Below are 20,390 nucleotides of genomic sequence, written 5' to 3'. Positions count from 1 at the left end.
CACAGCACCACTGCGTGGTTTTGAACAGCCAACCTTTGGGTTGCCAGCCAAGCGCAAACCTTCTGCACCACCCAGAGGCAAAGAAACCAGTCCTGAATTCCAACCATGAGTGTCCCCTGGCAGGCAGTGGCAGTTGGGCCTGGCCCTTCAGCTCTGTCTGGGCCCTCTGTGTTTGCCCCTGCTAATGTACCAGAGCTGTCCAGGCCCCTTCCCTTCTGTGGCCCACAAAGTTGGGTTCTCTGCCTGCAGCCACCTCATCAGAGTCCTGTCCTCACAGAGCCAGCCCAAGAGGACAAACTGGCCCAGGGAATCAGCCACCACCAAAGAGGCCACATACCTGCGGTCGCCTGACTTCAGACCGACCGATAGGCTGGTGGATCTGCTTTCCAATTCACCAGCTTTGATCTTGCACATCCAAGATTCCACACCCATCACACTGGAATTGGGAGATAAGAGCACGGTGTCTGGTTTCTCCTAGGTTGGCTTGTTTTCCTTGGTGCCTGGCCCCAGCCACAATGCAGTCATCAGGCCTGGTGTCCCTAGGGGCACGGCCCAGTGGCAGCTGTCCAGGCCAGCATGGAAGAAGAATAGGGAAAGGCTTTCACCAGGAGGAACCAGATTTGCCGTGGGTCAGAGGCTGGCTGGGAGCATGCTGCCAAGTGGGGGGACTTACACTGTTTGCTCAACGTGGCCCCAGGAGGAGCCACAGCTGCTTGGATGGGTGGGTGGGGTGGGATCTGATCGGTGGGAGGCTTCAGATAGCTCGGCACTCTAAGACAACCACCCAAGCTCCCGACCCCCAGGAGATGCTGCAGCTGTGAGGGCAGAGTTCCAGCAATGGCCTTTGAGGCCACACGGGGTGTGCATGGGTGGGAGGTGTGATTTTTCTAGAGTCTATGTTGACATCCAGTTCTCAGAAGGCATGAATGCCTGGGGTAGAAACGACTGAGGTGATTCTGAAGTGTCTGTCCCTGTCCTGGAAGAACAGAGCCATGGGGGTGTAAGGGACAACGTTGCTTTGTCCCCAAACATTCTTGTCTCAATCACCTCTCAGAGGGCAGGAGCCAATCTGCCCAGACTCCTCCTCACAAGCAAGCAGAGGCTGAAGGTGCACTTTGCTTTGCTTCTAAGCCCAGGGAGGAAACACAAGCATCAGGGGACCCCCGCTTCTGCTACAGTGAAAGGGAGCCCCAGGGAAAACGTCCCCCGCCACCTCCACCCCCCGAAAAAAGCCGGAAACCCAGCAGCAATCTTCAGTGAGGAGGGGCAAGAGAGTGTGGGACCAGGCTCAGTGCCCGGCTGTGCCGTTTACTGTGTGGGACTGGCCAGGACCCTGGACCAGCAGAACCAGGGGCTCCTGGGAGCTTATTTGAAATGCAGAACCGACCGAAACCGAATCGCATTTTAAGCAGTCACTCAGAGGGCTGTCATGCACGTTGAAGGTTTGAAGAGCATTGAGCTGGGGCCCTGGACAAGTCACACAATTCACTGTGCCTCTGTTTCCTCGCCTGTGAAAGAACGATGCCTACTTCTAAAGGTCGCCGTGAAGAGCACATGAGATGAGGCATCCACCCCACACACTTAGCCCGGGGCCTGGCACAAAGATGTTCCATGTTAACCTCCTGTCCTTGAGTTCCTGCAAAGAGCCCTAGACCAGCCCTTTCTCTTAGGCGTTTCCACATTTTTTCCATGCTCAAAATTCTCCACGTGGTTTTTTGCACGTGTGTGTTGCAGTGCTGCGGCAGGACAGCAGAGGGCACTCTCGACAGTACCGTCGCGGAGAACCTGAACTCCGGGGTGGGGGCGCAGGCCCGCATGCATCCCAAGGTTAGGAAGAGGTGGGTGCCCGTGTGCTGCTATCCGGTTTCGGGGCAGGGCCCTCTTGTCCACCCGGACTCCTCCGCATCAGCGCTCCCCTCCCAAAGATGGAGGTCCTGGTCCCTCCTCAGATCTCTCACTTTGAGTTATAAACACATCGCCCAGTTCTCCAAACCTCCCGCGCTCGGGTCCCCAGGCCGGTGGGGAGGCGCCCCCGCGGACGGCTAGACGTTGATGAAGGATCCCTGGTCGCCGTTCGCTGTCTCCGGCTCCACGCAGCGCCCCTTCCTCCGAGTGACCCTGCGGTTCCGGTGGAATTTGGCATAGCAGCGCAGCCCTGGGTGAAGAGAGCCGGGGTCAGGGGTGGGCTGGCCATCAATCCCGCCCCCCAGCCCCACCCCGCCTTGTAGTCTTTTTTTTCACACCTCCTGTTATTCTACCCCCACAACGTTCTACAAAAGGAATCCTATGCCGCGTACAGGAAATGACCCTCCTGCAAAGCCACGCAGGAGGACGCCGATTAGTGTCCGCCAGGGGCTGCGGCGCTGGGAGGGACTGCTGACTGGCTGTGGAGTCTCCTTTTGAGATCACAAAAATAATGTTTGCACATTATGGTGCAAGAATTAGATGCCATGGAATCGTACACTTTAAAATGGTCCCAACGGTAAATGTCATGTGTATTTTACTACACTTTTGGGGGGTGGGTGGGGGTAAATGAATGAGGCTCGGCCCACCCTTAGAAAGCCCTCCGTGGCTATTCATGGCACCTAGAATAAAATCCCAGCTACCTACCTCACTTACAAGGTCCTCGGGGACCAGGCGCTTCCTGTCTGATCTCCTCATCTAGAATGTTCCTTCTGGAGCTCCAGCCATCCCAGTCTTTCCGTCCACCTCATCATCCAAGCATTCCCTGCCTCAGGGTCTTTGCACGCCCCTCAGCTACACAGTCTATGCACAGCCTTTGGGTCTCAAAGAGGCATCCCTGACCACCCTCACCACAACAGGAGCCCTGATGGTGTAATGGCTACAGCGTTGGGCGGCGAACTGCAAGGCCAACAGTTCAAAACCACTGGTCTCTCTGTGGGATAACAATGAGGTTTTCTGCTCCTCCTGTCCAGAATTATAGTATGTCTTGCAGGGTTGCCAGGAGTTGTAATGGACTCAGTGGCAGGGAGATTGAGATTTCTTTTGGTCATGCTGCTAACTTAAAGATTGGTGGAAGAAAGAGCTGACAACCTGAAGAGGAGATGCAAGAAACCCTGGAAGGGGTGGGGGGGGTGCAGTTCTTCTCTGCCACACGGGGATCAACAACAGTAACATCAAGATCTTGTAACTCGCAGCCGCTGCCTGGGGGCCCTTGTACCTTCCTCAGCCAGAAACACCTCCCCAGGCTCTTCATGAGCTAGAGATCTCCCCCCTCAAGGCCACATCCTCCCAGTGGTAGAGGAAAAAAGGGTGCTGTGGGCAGCATCCCTCCCAGGCTCAGGGTGGCCATGAGGAGGGCGTGTCTCTGGGTTCAGATCCATCTATGTCACCTTCCAGAGAGCACAGGGGCTGCTGTGAAGTCTGGCATTTGAACGTGGGTGGAGGGACTTTCCGACCTCGGACCACACAGGGACACCTGGGATTGGAGCAGGACAGGGCTTGCAGCCACTGAAGCCCTTCTGGGCCAGGCTGCCCGGGACTGGCCGGGGGCCATGTGTGCAGGGAGCTGGGATTTCTCAGGAGTCCTGAGGTCCCCAGACCCTCTGATGCAGCATCTTGTGCCCCGCCCCATCCTCTCTAACCAGGTACCTGAGTAGGAACTCTTGCTCTCCATCCTGTCCGGCCCTGAGTCTCCAGGGAGGAAGACTGAGTTCTGACGGCACTGAGCAGATGGCACTTGGGGTGCTCACAAAGCACCCCTCCCCTCCCCAAGACCCCTGGGCTGAGGGCCAGCTACAGAGTGAGTGCCCAGCCTGGCACCAGCCGGACCTATTCAGCTGGGCTGGACCTGAAGGGCTACGGTGTACGCCCTGGACTCCCTGCCCTCCGACCTGCGCTGCCCCTCAGTCTCCTCCTCAGTGAAATGGGAGCTTACCAGCACGTAGGTGCCTGGAGGAGGCTTGGAGGCATAGGTATGTGTGGGGCTGCTAACCACAAGGCTAGCCATTCAAAACTCCCAGTCCCTTCTCAAGAGAAAGACAAGGCTTTATACTCCCGTGAAGAGCGATGAGTTATGGCTTCAGAGCCCTTGGGGGCAGTTCTGCGCTGTCCTACGGCACCAACGGGGCGGCGGTGAGTTTGGTTTGGGTTTAAGGTGCCTGCAGTCAGTGCTGAGCATCTTCCAGTGTCCCCTCCATCCTCTCTCACTTTTCTGTTGGTCCTCCCTGCCCCCACTCTGGTCCCCCCGGCACCCCCAAAGCTAGAGTGGGCTTTGGAAGGCATAATCAGATCCTGCCATGCCCCGGCTTACAACCTGCCAGCAACTCCAATTACAAAGCAGAACCCAAAGAAGGCCGGCAGCTCCCACCTCTCCTGGCACCACCGTCCTTGTTGCCTGAGACCTTCCATCCTTCAGACAGGCTGCTTCCTGCTCCAGGGCCTTGCCTTGCCCTTGCTCTGCCTGACCTGGAGCATGCCCCCCACCAGATCTTTAGACATCGGCTCCCCTGTCCACCTTGCCATCTTTTCTCGAATAACTCCAGGGGCTCCCTTATACATCCTCCTATTTTCTCTTCTGTCTAGCCCTTATCACTGTCCACAGATAATGATTTATTTGCATATCATCTGTTTCTCTCATAGGAACGGAATGCAGGGCCACTGAACGTTCTGGATGCTTTTCAAGGCTGAACCGTCACGACCTAGGACTCGGTGCCTGGCATGTAGCTTTGGGTAGGTTGGCTACAGTCCGTTTTCATTGCCTGTGCTTTTTTTCTTGCCAGGTCTTTCTTCCTAGTCTTATCTCTGGTGAAGCCTATTCAGCATCATAACCACACACATGTCTCCACTGACAGACACGCAGCAGCTGTGCACGAGGTGCACTGCTGAGAACCAAACAGGGGCTTCTTGCATGGTGTGAATTCTACTCTCAAACCACCACTGCCCCTAGACAGAACAGGCACACAATCCATCCTCCTGGACTGACTGGGTGAACCTAAGACTGAGCCCAAAGATCTATGCTGCTGTCGTAGTAGATGGCTGGTATTGAGGATCCCATCAGTAGAAGCAGGGGTGCATCTCAGGCTGGCCAAGCAGAAACCGAATTCACTCACAGAGGAGAGTGATTTTCCTTTTATCTCCGCCCCTTGCCCCCTCACAGCCATGGAGTCCATTTGGACTCTTTACCACCAGAAGGCTGATCATTCTCCTATGGGGTAGAGGGTGGGTTTGAACTGCTGACCTTTTGGTTAGCAGCCCAATGCATAACCCACTTGGCCACCAGGGCTGCTTAGGAAACAGAGAGGGGGTAAATATTGCCAATTTTAAGTGTGATCTTGTTTAGTGAAGGAGCATTGAGATGCTAACCCCAAGGTTGGCGGTTCAGATCCACCAGCCTCCTGTAAGGAAGAAGGACGAGGCTGTCCATCATCCTAAAGATCAACAGCCTCAGAACACTCTACAGCAGCGGTTCTCAACCTTCCTGATGCTGCGACCCTTTCATATGGTTCTTCATGTGGTGGTGACCCCCCCCCAACCATAACATTATTTTTGTTGCTACTTCATCACTGACATTTTGTTACTGTGATGAATTGGGTGACCCCTGCGAAAGGGTCGCTCCACCCCCAAAGGGGTCGTGACCCACAGGTTGGGAACCACTGCTCTGCGGAATCCTGATGAGTCAGCATGGCCTCCATGACGGTGGTGGGTCTACTGGTCTTGTGGCTCTGTTTCTATAAGAGCACTTCTCTTTCAGAGATACGCTAGGGGGGCTTCAGAGAGGCCACAGAAAAATTCTGTCCTCTTTTCCTCCCTTTGCAGCTCCTTGGAAGAAATGTCCACACATTGCTAGGAGTTGTTGCAGAATCACCTGCTGAGTGGCTGCTAGCTTTTGAAGCTGGGGGATGGGCAGTGGGGTTGCTGACACTGTCCTGAGGAGCTTAAGTAATTGACTCCATTGTGCTTCCCACAAGGAGGATGGGGAAATCCTGACCCCCTGGCACCCAGGAATGTGGCCTTAGTTGGGAATGGGCCTTAAAGACATCCTCTTGGTTAGGTCGACAGGAGGTCGGGGAGTGAGGTGGGCTGACTTACTAGGAGTGGGCCCTATGAAGGAGGAGGGGTGGGCACAGGATGGAAGGCGGGGCCTGAAGTGCTTGGACGTGCCAGGGAATGCCGAGGGCTGCCTGAAGCTGGGCGCACAGTCCCTGGACTCCTCTAAGAGAGCCGCTCAGCCAGCACCCTGAATTCTGCCTCTCAGCCACCGGAACTGTGGGTGGGACAAAGCATCGAGGGCTTATGAGACCCCTGCTTGGCAGACATTTGCTTTGGCTCAGCTAGCAAACAAAGCGACCATATTGCTTGGAAATTTTCCAGAATACAACATTCAAAATACTCTCCCGCCTTCCTAGCTGGGTACATGTGGGCCTCACTTGGCTCGAATGTAAAATGGGGATCAGGGCAGCTCCCGCCCTGGGGTGGTGGAGAGGACCGCGCCAGCAAAGGAGAGAGAAGGCTTCACCCTGGAGCTTGGAACACCTGGGCCTTCGAGTTCTGAAGTGAGGAGACTGCACAGGTGGCTCTTCTGAGGCTCTGAAGAGGCAGGGGTCACGTGTGTCCCTCCCCAGGACAGCACTGGGACATTCCCCCCCCCCGCCCAGTTTGTTATCACCCTAAGAATGCCGGGAGGGATAGAATGCTGTGGGAAGGCACCAGGCTTTTGCAGTTTGATCTTATTTTAAAAGATACTCTCTTCTCCGCCTTCAGATCTCGGGCGAGCAGACCAGCTTGTATTTCGAGAGGTGAGAAAAGCAAATCGGAGAAGCCATGCCAGGGATCGGGGCTAAATGAGTTCGCAGACTGGGGAGACATCGGGCGAGGCTGTTCTTGCTCGTGTCTCCCGAGGGACTCTCCCACCCCTCCTTGGTGTCAAGCCACCACACAGTGCTCCCTGTGCCAGGAAATCTCATCCCCCAACACTCCTACAGAACCCGCGTCCAGAAACCAAGAGGCTCCTCCGTGGTCCCAGAGCCCAGGGAGCCCATCCGACGCCTCACCTTCTGCACACATGCAGTCGTCGAAGCACTTGTTGTTGAGTCCTCGGTTGTGGGGTGCGCAGAGGTGTCCCCGAAGGTCACAGCAGCTGCCTGCGACACAGCAAGCCCCTTTGTCAGACCCCCTCCCTGCCCCCCACCACCTGGTGCCTGTGGCAGAGGGGTAGACACCCCAGCTGCCCCAGTGGGTCCCTCGGTGGATCACTGGGGAGCAAGGACAGGTGGGACCACCTCCTGGGGAGTTGGCTGGAATCTGGGAGCGGTCTCAAGGTGGGTGACCCAAAGGCGCTCTTTGGACAGATAGGAGACCAGACCTGGGAAGGTCAGGGGGTGAGGCCAGCCTTGCCCATCCAGGAGCCAGATGTCAGAGGCGGAATTCAGGGGGCCCTGAGGCCTGCCTTTTCTTCCTGCTCAGTGAACCTGGTCTTCCAGGCACCCCTGGGTGGGTTTGGTTGCAGTCCAGTGCTTAACCGTCTGCACCCCATCCCCACCCCGGAGGATGCTGGAGCGAATGAACTGCTTTGGCAGCAGAGCCAGCGGCCTGGCTTCTGGTTGCTGTGCTTGTTGATTGGTTGGGAAGAAACCAGGGTAGGCGTCGAGCTGGGGGTGGGGGTAAGGGTAGTGTGTGTGCGCGTGTGTGTGTGTGTGTGTGTGTTTACTCAGTCGGCTTCCTGGGGCCGCATGGGCTGTTCCCTAGAGCAGAGGACAGTCTCCCGGGCTGCCAGCTGCTAACTGGAGTCACCTTAGCTTTCCGTTGAGGTCACTCCTAGGACAGTGACTGACACTCCTGTGGGCGTGCCTCTCCTAAGGGGCAGGCTCTGCTCAGGGGCGTGTGTGCGTGCCCCTCCTCCGCTCTGCAGCGCCCCCTCGGCGCTGGTCCAGACTTTGCATTACAACCCGAAGGCTTCTCAGCCGGACAGCTCCTTCCTCCTTTTACCTCTCTGAAGCAATTCCTCCATCGCCCAAAGTAAGCCCCCTGCATTTTCATCTCCGTCTCACCCCATGCTTCTCAGAGGTCCCAACGGACCGAACAAGGACCAGCAGGGCAAGGCACAAACTGATCAAAGCCTCGGGCGCTTGTCCTTAGTGACGCTGCAACCCAGGCGGTGAAGGCTCCCCAACCATTCGGCTCCCCAACCAGTGCTCCAGGATTGCAAGGGACAAGGACAGATCCAGTCCCGCCAGGCTCCCAGAAGATGCACGCGGTCAAGAGACGGGCCCTGGGATGCCAGGCGGCGCTCGGCAAAGGTGAAGAGCCACTTCCTAGCTGTGTGAGCTCAGAGGAGACACCTATCTGCTCTGGGCTCCCTGTCTCCTTGCCTGACCGGGGATGGCAGTGTCCCTTTCTCTGGGGGGCTGAGAGGATGACACAGAGCCGTGTGTGACGGCGACTATCCGTGAGTGCTAACTGGCTGCCCTCTCGTCCACTCCGACTCTGGGCGACCCCAGGTGTGTCAGAGTGTGGCAGTGCTCCCAGGCTTTCACCTCGCCTCTCTGCTGACGCCCCTGGGGGTAGATGCAAACCGCCAACCTTCTGATTCGCAGTAGAGTGCTTTCACAGTCCGTCCACCAGGGTCAAGCACGTGGTAGCTGGTGTGACTGTTATTTATCATCCATAAAGGGCCAGGGAGTCTGGGGACCGTCTCTGTGCCTCGGTGCCCCGTGGCACTGTACACTCCGTGCTGGTGAGGTGGGTGGGTACCTGGTAGGCAGTCTTGGTGATGGTCACATGGTTCCCCCTCAGCTGGAGATGTTTCGTTGCCATCACTGGAGAGTTGACCCCGGTGATTGTCTGGGGACATGAAGATGTGGTATCAGAAACAGGCCAGCGGAGCCGAGAGGTGAATCACACAAACCCAGAGGCAGACCACCCTTGCTGTCCCGTCCAGCTGTGCGCCAGACATGCTCCCCCTCTCTGCCCTTCCTTGTCCCTGACATAGCAGTGGGCAGCCAAGAAGAAGACTTTGATGGGATGGAGGGACACAGTGGCGATTGTGAGGGGGCTGCCACGGGACCAGACAACGCCTCATTCTGTTGTCCAGAGGGTCACGATGAGTCAGAATGGACAACAATAACAACATATAAACAACTCACCTAACAGTGATATTTTTCAGCATAAAATGAGAAGGTAGCTGGAGAGAATTGGGCTTATATTAAGCATTTAATCTTTTGTTTCGGTCACTGTTGCTCTCGTTGTTAAATTTGCTCGAGCTGAGAGTAGCAAAAGCCAAAGGAAGAAACATGATGGAAAAGAGTCAAACAGAAGAGTCCTGAGGGTCACTCCAGAAGCTAGAAGACTGTAACAGTGAAAGGGGCCACCTTCCAACCTGAAGCTAGAAAATAAAAGTATAAAGACATAGTCAAACAAACAAACAAACCAACCACATTCGGTGTTTCTCAAGCTGAAAGAACTGAAGGGGAAAAACCCCTCAAGCCTCCCATTGCAATATTGAAGGATTCTACAGGCAAGAAGGCGAACAGCGCAGGAAACATCAAAAGAAGATGGGAGGAATACACAGAGTCACGGCACCGAAAAGAAGTGATTGATGCTCAACCACTTCAGGAGGTAGCGAATGACGAAGAACTGGTGGTGCTGGCAGAAAGAGCCCCAGCTGCAGTGAAGGCAAGTTTTCCGGAATGGATAGGATACCAACTGGGATGTTTCAACAAATGGCTAAAACCCTGGAAGTATTCAATCGTCTCTGGAAGACAGCCACTTGGCCAATATCACTAATATCACATGCAAGGAGAATGCTGCCGAAGACAGTTCACAAATGGTTGCAGAGGTGCATAGACAGGGGCTGCCGGAGACTCAGGCCACACTCAGAAGAGGGGTGGAATGAGGGGTGTCATTGCTGATGTCAGATGCATCTTGGCTGAAAGCAGAGACACCAGAAAGATGCTTTCCTTTGTTTTAATGACTATGGAAAGGCATTTGGCTATGTGGATCATAAAAAATTAGGGATCACATTGTCAAGAATGGTAATTCGAGAACACTAAACTTTGCTCGTGGGAACCTGTGCACAGACCCAGTGCACTTGTTCGAATAGAACCAGGGGCGACTGCATGGTTAATTCAGGAAAGGTGTGTGTCAGGACTGTATCTTTTCGCTAGGTTTACTCAGTCTGTGCGTTTAGCACGTACGCTGAGAAGCTGGATGGGTCAAGGAAGACCTTGGCAGCAGGCTTGGAGGAGGGTTCCTTACACCCTGCACTACGCAGATGCACGACCTTGCTTGCTGGAAGCCAAGAGGGCTGTAAGTGGTTCCTGATGGAGATCAGTGCTCTGGATTACACCTCAACAGAAAGCAACACCACGGTCTGCTCCACTGGACCAGTGAGCTGCATCACGGCCAACCGAGAAGAGGTCGTAGCTGACAAGGGTTTCATTTCACTTGGATCCACAGTCAAGGCCCATGAAATCAAACGACGTATCACACCGAGTAAATCTTCTCCACAAGACCTTTGAAAATGCCCAAGAGCGAAGATATACTTTGAAGCTCATGGTGCACCTGGGGCAAGTCATGGCATTTTCAAGCACCTCCTATGCCTGTGAGAGCTGGACAATGGATGAGGAAGGCCAGAGAAGAGTCGGCACATTTGGATGACGGTGTGGGTAAAGAACATTGACTGTATGTATCGTGGACTGCCGGAGGAGGAACACACCCGTCTAGGGAGAAGACAGCCAGAACGCTCCTTCCAAGTGAGGATGGTGAGGGGGGTCGGCGTCGTGACGCAACAATGGGCTCCCACATGGAAACGATGCTCTAACCCCAAGAGCAAGCACTTCACAGCATTTCCGATTTGGCTGTTGGGTGAGATGCGGTTTAGATTTGACTTTGGACAACCATTGGGCAGCCAGGGCTCCCGGGGCTGGGGAACTCGGCACCTGGGTGTCACGGGAGGTGGACATACCTCTCTTCTTTGCAGAGGGCCACACATCAGGTTTTAAGTCTTCGTAATCGGTCCAGTCGAACAAGGCCATGTCCAGCGTGGGCATCACCTCCCCATCAGGCCGGGGCTGCACCTGAAGAAAGGGGTGTGGAGGAGGAGACCTGAGCTGTCTGGCTGCTGGGAGCAGGAATGGGGGTCAGGGTGAAGGGAAAGGGCTCTCCTTGACCGCACGACTGTCTCTTCCACAACTCTGTCTGTACCCCAGCCCCCAAATGAACTGCACTGCCATAGGGGTGATGCCGGCTCCTAAAGACCCTATAGGACAGGGCAGAACTGCCCCCATGAGTTTCTGAGACTGTCACTCTTTGCTTTTTAGACTGTAGCTCCTCAGAGGAGTAGAAAGCCCCATCGTTCTACTTGAAGAAGTGGGTGGCTTCAAACTGTGGACCTTGCGTTTAGCCGCTCCACGCGTCACCACACTGCTGCCATCAGAGCCCCTCCGTCTGTGCCCCAGGCTCCCTAGACACACTAAGCAGGTGCAGCACAACAGGGTCTCAAGGCCACTCCAGCTCTGAGGCTGTGCTCAGACTCCTTACCTGGGGCTGCAGAGAGGTGACAGGCAAGATGACAGACTCTTCGGTGGCAGGTGCCGCCTCCAGGGTGGTCAGGAACAGCATGGTGGGGGCCAGGCTGGTGGAAGACTCCTCCAGGGTGGCGTCCCGCACCTGGTCTTCGGTGAGGAAGTCAGCCTTCTTCATCAGCGAACTGGGGCCTCGGACCAAGGCTCGGCCTGAGACACGGAGCAGGAGGCGTGGAGGCTCTGTCTGCCCACAGAAGCGTCCACACTTCCTACTGTAAACTGAGGGGTGGGAAGTGGGGGAGGACTAGGTACCCCTGGGCTCAACTGACATCCCGTGACCTGCCCTTCTGGGGAGGTGAGAATGCGGGGCCCTCGAGATGTGTCTGGGAGACGTGCCGGGCTTCTCCGTAGGAAGCAGCATTCCCCAAAGTCCACGTTGGAGCTGGCATGGGCCACTAAGGGGAGCTGGCAGGAGTAACCACGGGCAACTCCCTGGAGGAGGGGAGGTTCGAGTAGGGGAGTGAAGCGCTTTGGAGGGGCGAGCAGAGGGCTTTGAGGAGGCTGGAAGTGAACATGGCCGTTCTCCTGCACAGGCGTGGGATCCCTCGGCGGTGATCTTATGCAGCACCTGCTTATGCAGGGTCCCATTTGCTCATCCAACCATCCTTAGAGAGTTGTGAGGGGGGGGGTGCTCCCTTCAGCCTCATCTACAGGAGAGGAAACTGAAGCACGCAATGGCGAGGTGACTTGCCTGGGACACGGTTAGCGGGGAGCTGAGACTGGATCTGCAGCTAGACTAAGTCAATATTCTTCACCACTAACGGGGCAGGGAGAGGGTGTGCAGACTCGGGGTCAGGAGGAATGGGGCTCTGAGAGAGCTGGAAGCCCAAGGCTCACTCTGCCTTGGTTCTCCTCTGGCTATAAGGTCGGTCGGGCCGGTGGGCACCCCCCTGCAGGAGTGAATCCCCGAGGGTGGAAAGGGGTCCTCAGGGCCTTTGTGCTTATCTTATTCATTCTGCTATCAGCCTGGGATCCCAACCTGCATATCAAGTCTCCCAGCAAGGGCCAGTCCCATTGCCCTCCTGCAGCGGGAGGTCAGCTAGCTCACAGGGATAAAGGGAATGTCAAGGGAGTGGCAAGGGCTGGGGGCACTCTTTGGGTGCCCTGTCTGTAGGCTGGACAGCGCTGATTCCGCTGTGAGATCAAACTGAGGGTGAGCTAGTAGCAGCTACCGCTCATTCCCCCTGCCACCGGCCGGCGCCATTCCAAGCAATGTGCCTATCAAGTCTCTGGATTTACATGGAGGGCAGAGGAGTCCAGGATCCTTATTTTGCAGAGGGAGAAGCAGGAATAGAAAAATGACTTATCCAGGGCCACCCAGCCTATAAGTGATGGAGCCAGGACTGGAAGCTGGCCAGGTCTGGCTTCTAGGCTTGTCTCCCCGCTTTGCTCAGCAGGTGCTGGAGTGACTGCTCTGACAGGTCTGTGGTGTGCTTGGAGGGCCCCGGCGGGCTCCATCGCGACCCAGGACTGATCACCAGGGTCAAGGTGACCCCTTGTCTGGGGAAGCAGATCTGGCTTCATGGGCTTTTCAAGGACTGGGTTTGGAAAGCAGACTGTCAGGTCTTTCTTTTGAGGTGTCTCGGAGTGGACGGAGAGTCTAACCTGAGTCCCTGCTCTGGGTCAGCAGAGGAGCATGCTAGCTTCTGGGAGCTCCCCAGGACCCCCACTCAGGACTTCTGGTCCCATGGATTTAGGCCAGACCGGGTGGGACTTCCTCACTTCGGGGGATCCTACATCCTGACCAGGTGGAGCCTACATTGGCACATTGCCCCCAACCCTCCCCTCACCAGATGCTCTGACTCTAGTGGGATCCCTTCCCCCCTCTGGGCGACCCTGATTGTGGGCTCTGCACCCCTCTGACACCTCCCTCCCATGCCTGGAGTCCCCACCTCGCAGGTAGCCTCCAGTACCTGGGTGCAGCTTCAGCCTGTCCCTGCGTCTCTTGTGCTCTCTGCCGCCCTGCTTCTTCGCCCTCTGCAGCCCTGGTGACCGGTTCTCCTTCTCAGGGTAGGGCAGCGCCAGCCCCAGGAGAAGGTTCTTGTCTCGCAGCAGGCCTGCAGGACTCTGCCCAGGCAACAGGCCGCCTGCACCGGGCAGCCTAGAGGCCTGCCTGGTGGTGGAGACCACAGCCCCATCCTGGGCCCGGCCAGGCATGCCTGGACCCCGTGCCTTCTTGCCCAGGCCCCGGCGGCGGTGGTGGCTGGCCTGAGGCTTCCAGAGCGCTGGGCGAGGGAGGCCAATGTGATTCTCCGGAAGGCTCTGGGCAGGGGTCGCAGGGGCCAAGGAGCCTGCGGGGCTGAGCTCCAGCAGCACCAGGAGGACTAGGAGCAGCGTGGGGGCGATGGGGGTGGGGGGCCTGGCCATGGCCTCCTTCCTGCAGGAAGAGCAGCACGGTGAGGCCCTCTTCCCCTCCGCACCTGGAGCCCCTACATCACATCACGGGGCTTCTCATAGGAGGTAAGGGGGACTGTGCCCCCAGGGGACACCTGGGTGTATCTAGAGACATTTCCAGTTGTCACAACTGGCCCCTCCCCTACGTGTGACATGATACTGTGTCTACTGGGCAGAGGTCAGACATAAAGACAGAGCCCAACCGAGAGTCGCCTGGGGGTGTCCAGGACAGCAGCAATCCTGGGGGTGGGGATCCCCACCCCAAGGAGTTCAAGCCACATCCAGGTTCCAGACCCACCTCCAAGTCCTTTTTCTGCATAAATCTCTCTCTTGCCAAGTGCCCCGTGGGGAGGGGCTCAGCCACCCCCCTCTGGGTCCAGGGCCCCCACTGAAAGCCTGCTCTTCACAGATGGGACCAGAGCTCCTGAGCACATGCACCACCCCAGGAGTCATGGGAAGTCCCCGAGGTGAGTCTATGTCACTTAGTCCATCTAGTCAGTGCTGACTCACAGTGACGCCCCTGTCCTCCCACGGAGCTGCTGCTGGTTTTGAACTACCGACCCCGCGGATCGCAGCCCAACACTTAACCACTGCACCACCAGTGCTGTGATCCACAGGGTTGGCAATTCGAAACCACCAGCAAGTTCCATGGGAGAAAGACTGGGCTTTCTAGTCTCGTAAACAGTTACAGTCTCGGAAACCCACAGGGGCTTGCTATGAGTCAGCTATGGGTCACGCTACGAGGCGTCCTCATGGTGTAGTGGGTTATGCACTGGGCGATTAACTACAAGGTCGGCAGTTCAAAATCTCCAGCTGCTCCAAAGGAGAAAGAGGAGGCTTTCTGCTCCCATAAGTTCCACTCTCAGCAGCTCACAGGGGTTGTTCTACCCTGTCCTACAGGGTTGCTATTGACTCGCTGGAAGTGAGTTTCTCTTTCAGTCCTTCCAACCAGCATCCTGATGGAGCCTTGAGTGAACACGCAGGTGCTCGTGGCGAGTCAGCGGTTCGAACCCGTGAGCTGCTCAGCAGTAGGAAAAGAAACTTGAGTTTCCAAACCAAAAGTCTCACTGTTGTCGAGTTGATTCTAATTCATCGTGACTTCATAAGACAGAGTAGAGCTGCCCCACGGGCTTTCCAGGACTTGATGACAAAGTGGTACAGTGGTTAGTTTTCAGCCACTCATGGGAAGGTCAGTGGTTCGGACCCACCTTCTGTTCAGCGGGAGAAAGAGGTGGTAGTGGCTTTTGTAAAGATTATCGCTATGAGTCCGACGGCAGTGGGTTAGTTCCTGCACCAGCTCTCTGGAGGGGGTCCTGTTAGTGCCCCTAGTTTTCTAAAGAGAAGATTAAGGCCCAGAGAGGCTGGGGAATCCTCAGTAAGTGCACCCCTGTGCTCTGCAAGCCTGTGCATCTAACCCCCGCGTGGCTGTGGTCCAGGGCAGCACAGCTCGGCCCTCATCCCCTTCCACCTGTCCATCAGTCCCAAGTCACTTCCTCCAAGTCAGTGTGGTCCCTCCCTCCCTCCCTCCCGAGCTTTGGAGGGGTGGGGCCTGGCAAACACAGTGAGGGGGTGAGGGGTGGCACTGAGGGGCTTTGGGGACAATCTCAGAGACTTGTCCTTGCAAGTAAGCCAACTTTGACCTACTCTCTGCACCCTCTGCCCATGCAAAGTGTTGGTCCACTGCTCTGGCCCCACACAGAAGGAAGAAACTGACCCCTGGATGGCCCAGCAGAGCCCAGCCTGAGAGGGGGCAGTCGGGGTGCTTGCTGAACTGTGGAGGCCCCCCTCTCTGACCCACGCCCCCAGCCTCACTGCCCCCAGCCAGGCTCGGCACCAGGTTAGCCAGACTGATTGACTGTTTATGGTGCCCGGCCTCCCTTGGAGTCCATTAGACCTGCAAAGTTGCTCACACTACTGTTTCTTTGTGGTTTGTGGTCTTTTAATTGCACAGCACTGAGGATTCCCGGTAAGGCTCCCTCCTGATTCTCAGCTCCCAGAAGGGCCTTCCCCCAGCCCTGGCTGGCAGCAGAACGTTTACCTGTAGCCAGTCCTGAGAGGGCCATGGCTGGGCCCTCTGGGTCAACTCAACACAGAGCAGCTTCTGGAGGAGACAGGTGGGCAGTTCCCCCACCTCTAGCCTCTGACCAGGCTGACCACCCCAGGGGCTGGGGGCGTAGTAAAGCAGGGGAACTATCTGGTTGGCTCCCCATCCCCCAGCCAGTCTGGGAGAGAGCTTCTGAGGACTGCGGTCATCCAGCCTGGTCGGTCATGGGGCCCTCAGAGGCCTGGTCCCCAGATTAAGGTCCCACTTCCCATCTCTCCCTATTATGGATGGCGGGGCTTGCATTGACTGGGTGAGCCTAGGTGGGGAGTGGGGAACACGGGGTCAGGCTTATGGAGGTTCCTCCTACACCTCCCATCCCCCCTCCCCAAACATCCAGTTCTTGCTCACTTGCACCTCACTGGCGGCAGCAGGTTCCTGCCCACCGGCCTCCCTCCGGCCTCTCCATAACGAGGCCCGCAGATAGCAGCTGGACCTGAGCCCCGTGGGAAGAGGGCCGCTTGAAAGGCCTGTCAGTCAAGCAGTGTTCGACTCTGTAGGGGGCGGAGTAAGCGCCTAAACCCTGGTTTCAACCTCCCCAGTGGAGCTGGCAGGGGGGGGGGGGACTCCAGGGTGGTGTGCAGCTTGAGAGGAGCCAGGCGGCACCCTGTTCTCCCTGCGATGGGGAGAGGCAGGAGGCTATGCTAGATGCTGTTTGCGCCTCCCCCTTTTTTCCTGCCGGGATGCTGAAGCCCACAGGACACCCCTGTCTGCAGCGAGAACCCGTGGCTGCTAGCAGGTGAATGGACTCCTCACCCACCAGCCCTGACCGGCAGTGAGAGGGGCAGCTGGGGAGAGAGGTGGGGAGCAAAGGCAACTCAGGTTCTCTAAGGTCACGCTAGAGCACAGGGTCTACTGCCCTCCACCCCTTTCAGGAAAAAAAAAAATATATATATATAAAAATAAAACTATATATATATAAACTATCTATATATAAAACTATCTATATATAAAACTATATCTATCTATCTATCTATCTATCTATCTATCTATCTATCTATCTATCTATCTATCTATCTAATCGCTCAGTGCCCTGCTGGCAAGGAAACCCTTGCACTCCGTCCCGTGATCCAGGACCAAGAGTAAGCATCAGCTTTGCAGTGCCTGCCCCCAGAGGGCAGTGTCTCCCATTTGGGAAAGACTGGCCTCCCCATAGACAGGACACAGCCACCTCCATTCAACCCCACCCATCTCACATCACCACCCTGCCCATGCGGCCATCAGCCCCCACATCCTTCTTGGGCCAAAGGGCCATTTGTCATACCCAGAACCCAACTGTGCCAAATTTGTATTCCCTCTCACTCTTTGCGTCCATGAGCCAAGATTGCTGGGCAGAGGGAGAGGGGATTGGGGCGAGCACTGGCCTGACCCCAGACCTCATCAGCACCATCGTCTCCAGTCCCAGCCCACGATACCATACCACCTGACTCAGACCGTCCATGGTTCCTTACTACCCGCTCATTTAACCATTTAAACTGACCACTTGCCACCCCGACCAAGTACAACGTGGCCTCAACCTGCCTGTGCAGCCGAACAAATACTTCCTCCCCTGAGCCACAGGCGCGGCCTAGGCCCCGGAATGCGCCTCATCACTCACAGCTCTGCCCTAACTTAGTGGGTCCTTTGCCTGGAAAGTGCTCCTCTCCCGCACCTGCTGAGTCCCGTGGGAGGGCAATGGGGCTCCCTGAGGGCAGCATGTGCCCGCCTCCCTGCTCCAAGCCCCAAGGATGTGTGTGTGTGCAGTGATCTTGGCACAGCCCAGCAGCTGAGATGCCAGCCTGTGAGAGCCACTCAGGGAATGTAGCTGCTGCGGAAGCCAAAGATGCGCATAACGATGGCCTCCACTCCATCCTGTCGCTCTGGACCGGTCAAGCAGGTCCTGCGCCCTCCCAGACAGCTCTGGAAGGTTCTGCCTGTGGCTTGAGCACAAGCCTCCTCTTCTGACCTCTCCCTCCCAGATCAGGGTTACCCTGGACAAGGGGAGCGGAGGGAAACCAGGTCCAGGCACGGCCACCCCAGCTGCTACAGAGGACTCTGAGCCGACCAGACCAACAAAGTGACAGACACAAAGATGCTAATGTAAGCTGTCAGTCCATGAGCAGCCCTTTAGCCCCAGGCGGCTTCCCGCTGCCTGCCTGCTCCCTGCAGCCCTGAGGGCAGAGTGCTCTCTGAGTTTCTAAAATGAGGAAACGGAGGCTCTGGGCAGGCAAACCACAGGCTGGGGTCAGTGCTGGGGAGAGGCAAAGCTCAGCTCCAGGTCTGCCCCAGCACCAGGGAGGGACACAGCCCCACCCGGTCTCCAATGCCCACACTCAGCTTCATCCTCATCCTCCTCCTCCCAGTGCGCTCAGAGGCCAGCTGGGAAAGGAAGGCAAGGAGGGGACAGGAAGGCGGCATGTCTCATGCCCCTCACCCTGTGCTGAGATGCAGGCCATGGAGCCAAGCTGTTGGCACCCAGGAGGCGTTGGGAACAGCACCCTCTGCAAAGGGAGGTGATTAATCAAGCCTGGGGCCTGCTTTGATTCCAAAGCCTTGGCGCCCCCAGCCGTCCATTCAGGATGTGGGGGTAGCAGGATGTACGGGGGTGGGGGGGGTACTGCTGTCCCCGCTCCTGGTATCCTGGTAGACAACTGTGGGGCTGTGGCATCCCAGCAAGCTGTGGGGCCAGCCTCCCGCCTGGCTCAGCGGCTCCCCCACTGCAGAGTATGTTGGGGAGGCAGGCCAGCCCAAGGGGGTTGGGCTGAGATCGCTTTGATGCTATGAGGAAGCCAAGGGCTTATGATACCCAGTCCAGGCTGTGAGCCAGACCCAGCAGGAGATCGCGGGCACTCAAGCTCCTCCCTGGCCCTCTGCCTTCTCTTTCTATGTGAAAAGGGACCAACGTGAGGCACTGGCTGCAGGAGAGATGCTTCAGGGGCTTGGGAAGCCCTGACCTTTAACGGCACAGTTTAGAAACCATTTTAAAGCGAGATTAAAAAGTGTAGTCAAAGAATAGGCATTTTCTGGGAATCCAGGACAGATGATCCCTTCACGACCAGTGGTGAGAGTGGCGATACTGGGAGGGTGGAGGGAAGGTGGGGGAGAAAGGGAAAACTGGTTACAGGGATCTACATATAACCTCCTCTCTGGGGGACAGACAACAGAAAAGTGGGTGAAGGGAGACGTTGGACAGTGTAAGACACGACAAAATAATAATAATTTATAAACTATCAAGGGTTCGTGAGGGAGAGGGACGAGGAGGGAGGGGGAAAATGAGGAGCTGATACCAAGGGCTCAAGTACGAAACAAATGTTTTGAGAATGATGATGGCAACAAATGTACAAATGTGCTTGACACAATGGATGGATGGATGGATTGTGATAAGAGTTGTACGAGCCCCCAATAAAATGATTTAAAAGAACAGGCATTTCCTGTGTTCTGTGCTAAATGTTCACAGACCCAGCACCCCCATTGCCGAGGCTTCTCCTGGTCTCTGCAGAGGAATCCCAGGATGCCAGGGGAGCTGATAGAGTCGAAGAAGCTCAGAAAAAGATTAAAACTGCTCTCATGTGTAACTAAGTGTCAACCACCTGTCACTTGCTGCACAGTGGTGGCTTGTGTCTTGCTGTGATGCGGGCAGATAAGCCACCAGTAATTCAAATGCCAACCAGCAGGCTCAGGCATGGCAGGTAGATCTCGGTGCCGATTCCAGGCTAAGAGAGTAGGAAGAAAGGCCTGGCGATCCATTTCCAAAAATCAGCTAGTGACCACTGCTGGACCGTAGCAGCATATTGTCCAAGATAAGGCTGTGAGACGAACCCCCAGTGCTGGAAGGCACTCCAAACAGCTGGGGGAGTGGACTCCCCCAGAGGAGCCAGGACCGTGCAGGGGGCACAGGAAGGAACGGGCAATTCTGCTATGCACAAGGTCGCCGAGAAGCAGCGCACACCACCCCCAAGGACAAATGTGTATGCTGTCCGTTTTCTGCACGTGACTTACCTAAGCAGAGCTGTCCCCTAGGGGTTTCTAGGCTGTTATCTTTATGGAAGCAAACTACCAGATCTTTCACCCAAAGAGCCACCAGACGGCTTCGAACTGCCCACCCTTTAGTTAGCAGCTGATTTGAACAGATGCAGTCATTGAGAGTTAGCTGTGGATCTGGTTTTCTGGTATGTTCTCCTGTGAACCAGGAAGACACATCGGATCCCTTGCTTTTCCTGCTCAAAATACTTCCACGGACATTTCTGCAACATGTCGATTAAGCTCCTTAACAAATAAAGATGGTTCATTCCCCCTCAGTCTGGCACCCCAACCTGGGAGGCCCGGGGGTACGGCAGGGGTGGGATCTGCAGAGTCAGTTGAGACTCAGCAGA

At 56.3% G+C, this 20,390-nt stretch overlaps 1 protein-coding gene across 1 annotated transcript; it reads right to left on the bottom strand.

The window, feature by feature from the left end:
* Positions 1 to 1,284: 1,284 nt before the first annotated feature.
* Positions 1,285 to 13,910, bottom strand: DRAXIN (dorsal inhibitory axon guidance protein). Its single transcript, XM_075560234.1, has 6 exons — positions 13,457 to 13,910; positions 11,500 to 11,693; positions 10,925 to 11,036; positions 8,713 to 8,802; positions 7,014 to 7,103; positions 1,285 to 2,155 (listed from the first exon to the last, which is right to left on the bottom strand). The coding sequence occupies exons 1-6, from the start codon at positions 13,908 to 13,910 to the stop codon at positions 2,043 to 2,045; spliced, it is 1,053 nt and encodes a 350-aa protein (XP_075416349.1). The 3' UTR covers positions 1,285 to 2,042.
* Between the last annotated feature and the right edge of the window lie 6,480 nt (positions 13,911 to 20,390).

Source organism: Tenrec ecaudatus, chromosome 1, assembly GCF_050624435.1.
Source record: "Tenrec ecaudatus isolate mTenEca1 chromosome 1, mTenEca1.hap1, whole genome shotgun sequence".
Classification (NCBI taxonomy): Eukaryota; Metazoa; Chordata; class Mammalia; order Afrosoricida; family Tenrecidae; genus Tenrec; species Tenrec ecaudatus.
The sequence above is the reverse complement of the archived record's forward strand: the minus strand, read 5'-3'. Positions and strand labels throughout refer to the sequence as shown.

What these genes read in the sequence shown, in the direction of transcription:
- DRAXIN (XM_075560234.1), bottom strand. Translation starts at nt 13,910, where the DNA reads ATGGCCAGGCCCCCCACCCCCATCGCCCCCACGCTGCTCCTAGTCCTC. An exon ending in TCACCAAGACTGCCTACCAG is followed by an intron (nt 7,104 to 8,712) that starts GTACCCACCCAC and finishes GCTGTGTCGCAG; the next exon opens with GCAGCTGCTGTGACCTTCGG. An exon ending in CGACTGCATGTGTGCAGAAG is followed by an intron (nt 2,156 to 7,013) that starts GTGAGGCGTCGG and finishes CTCTTCACCCAG; the next exon opens with GGCTGCGCTGCTATGCCAAA.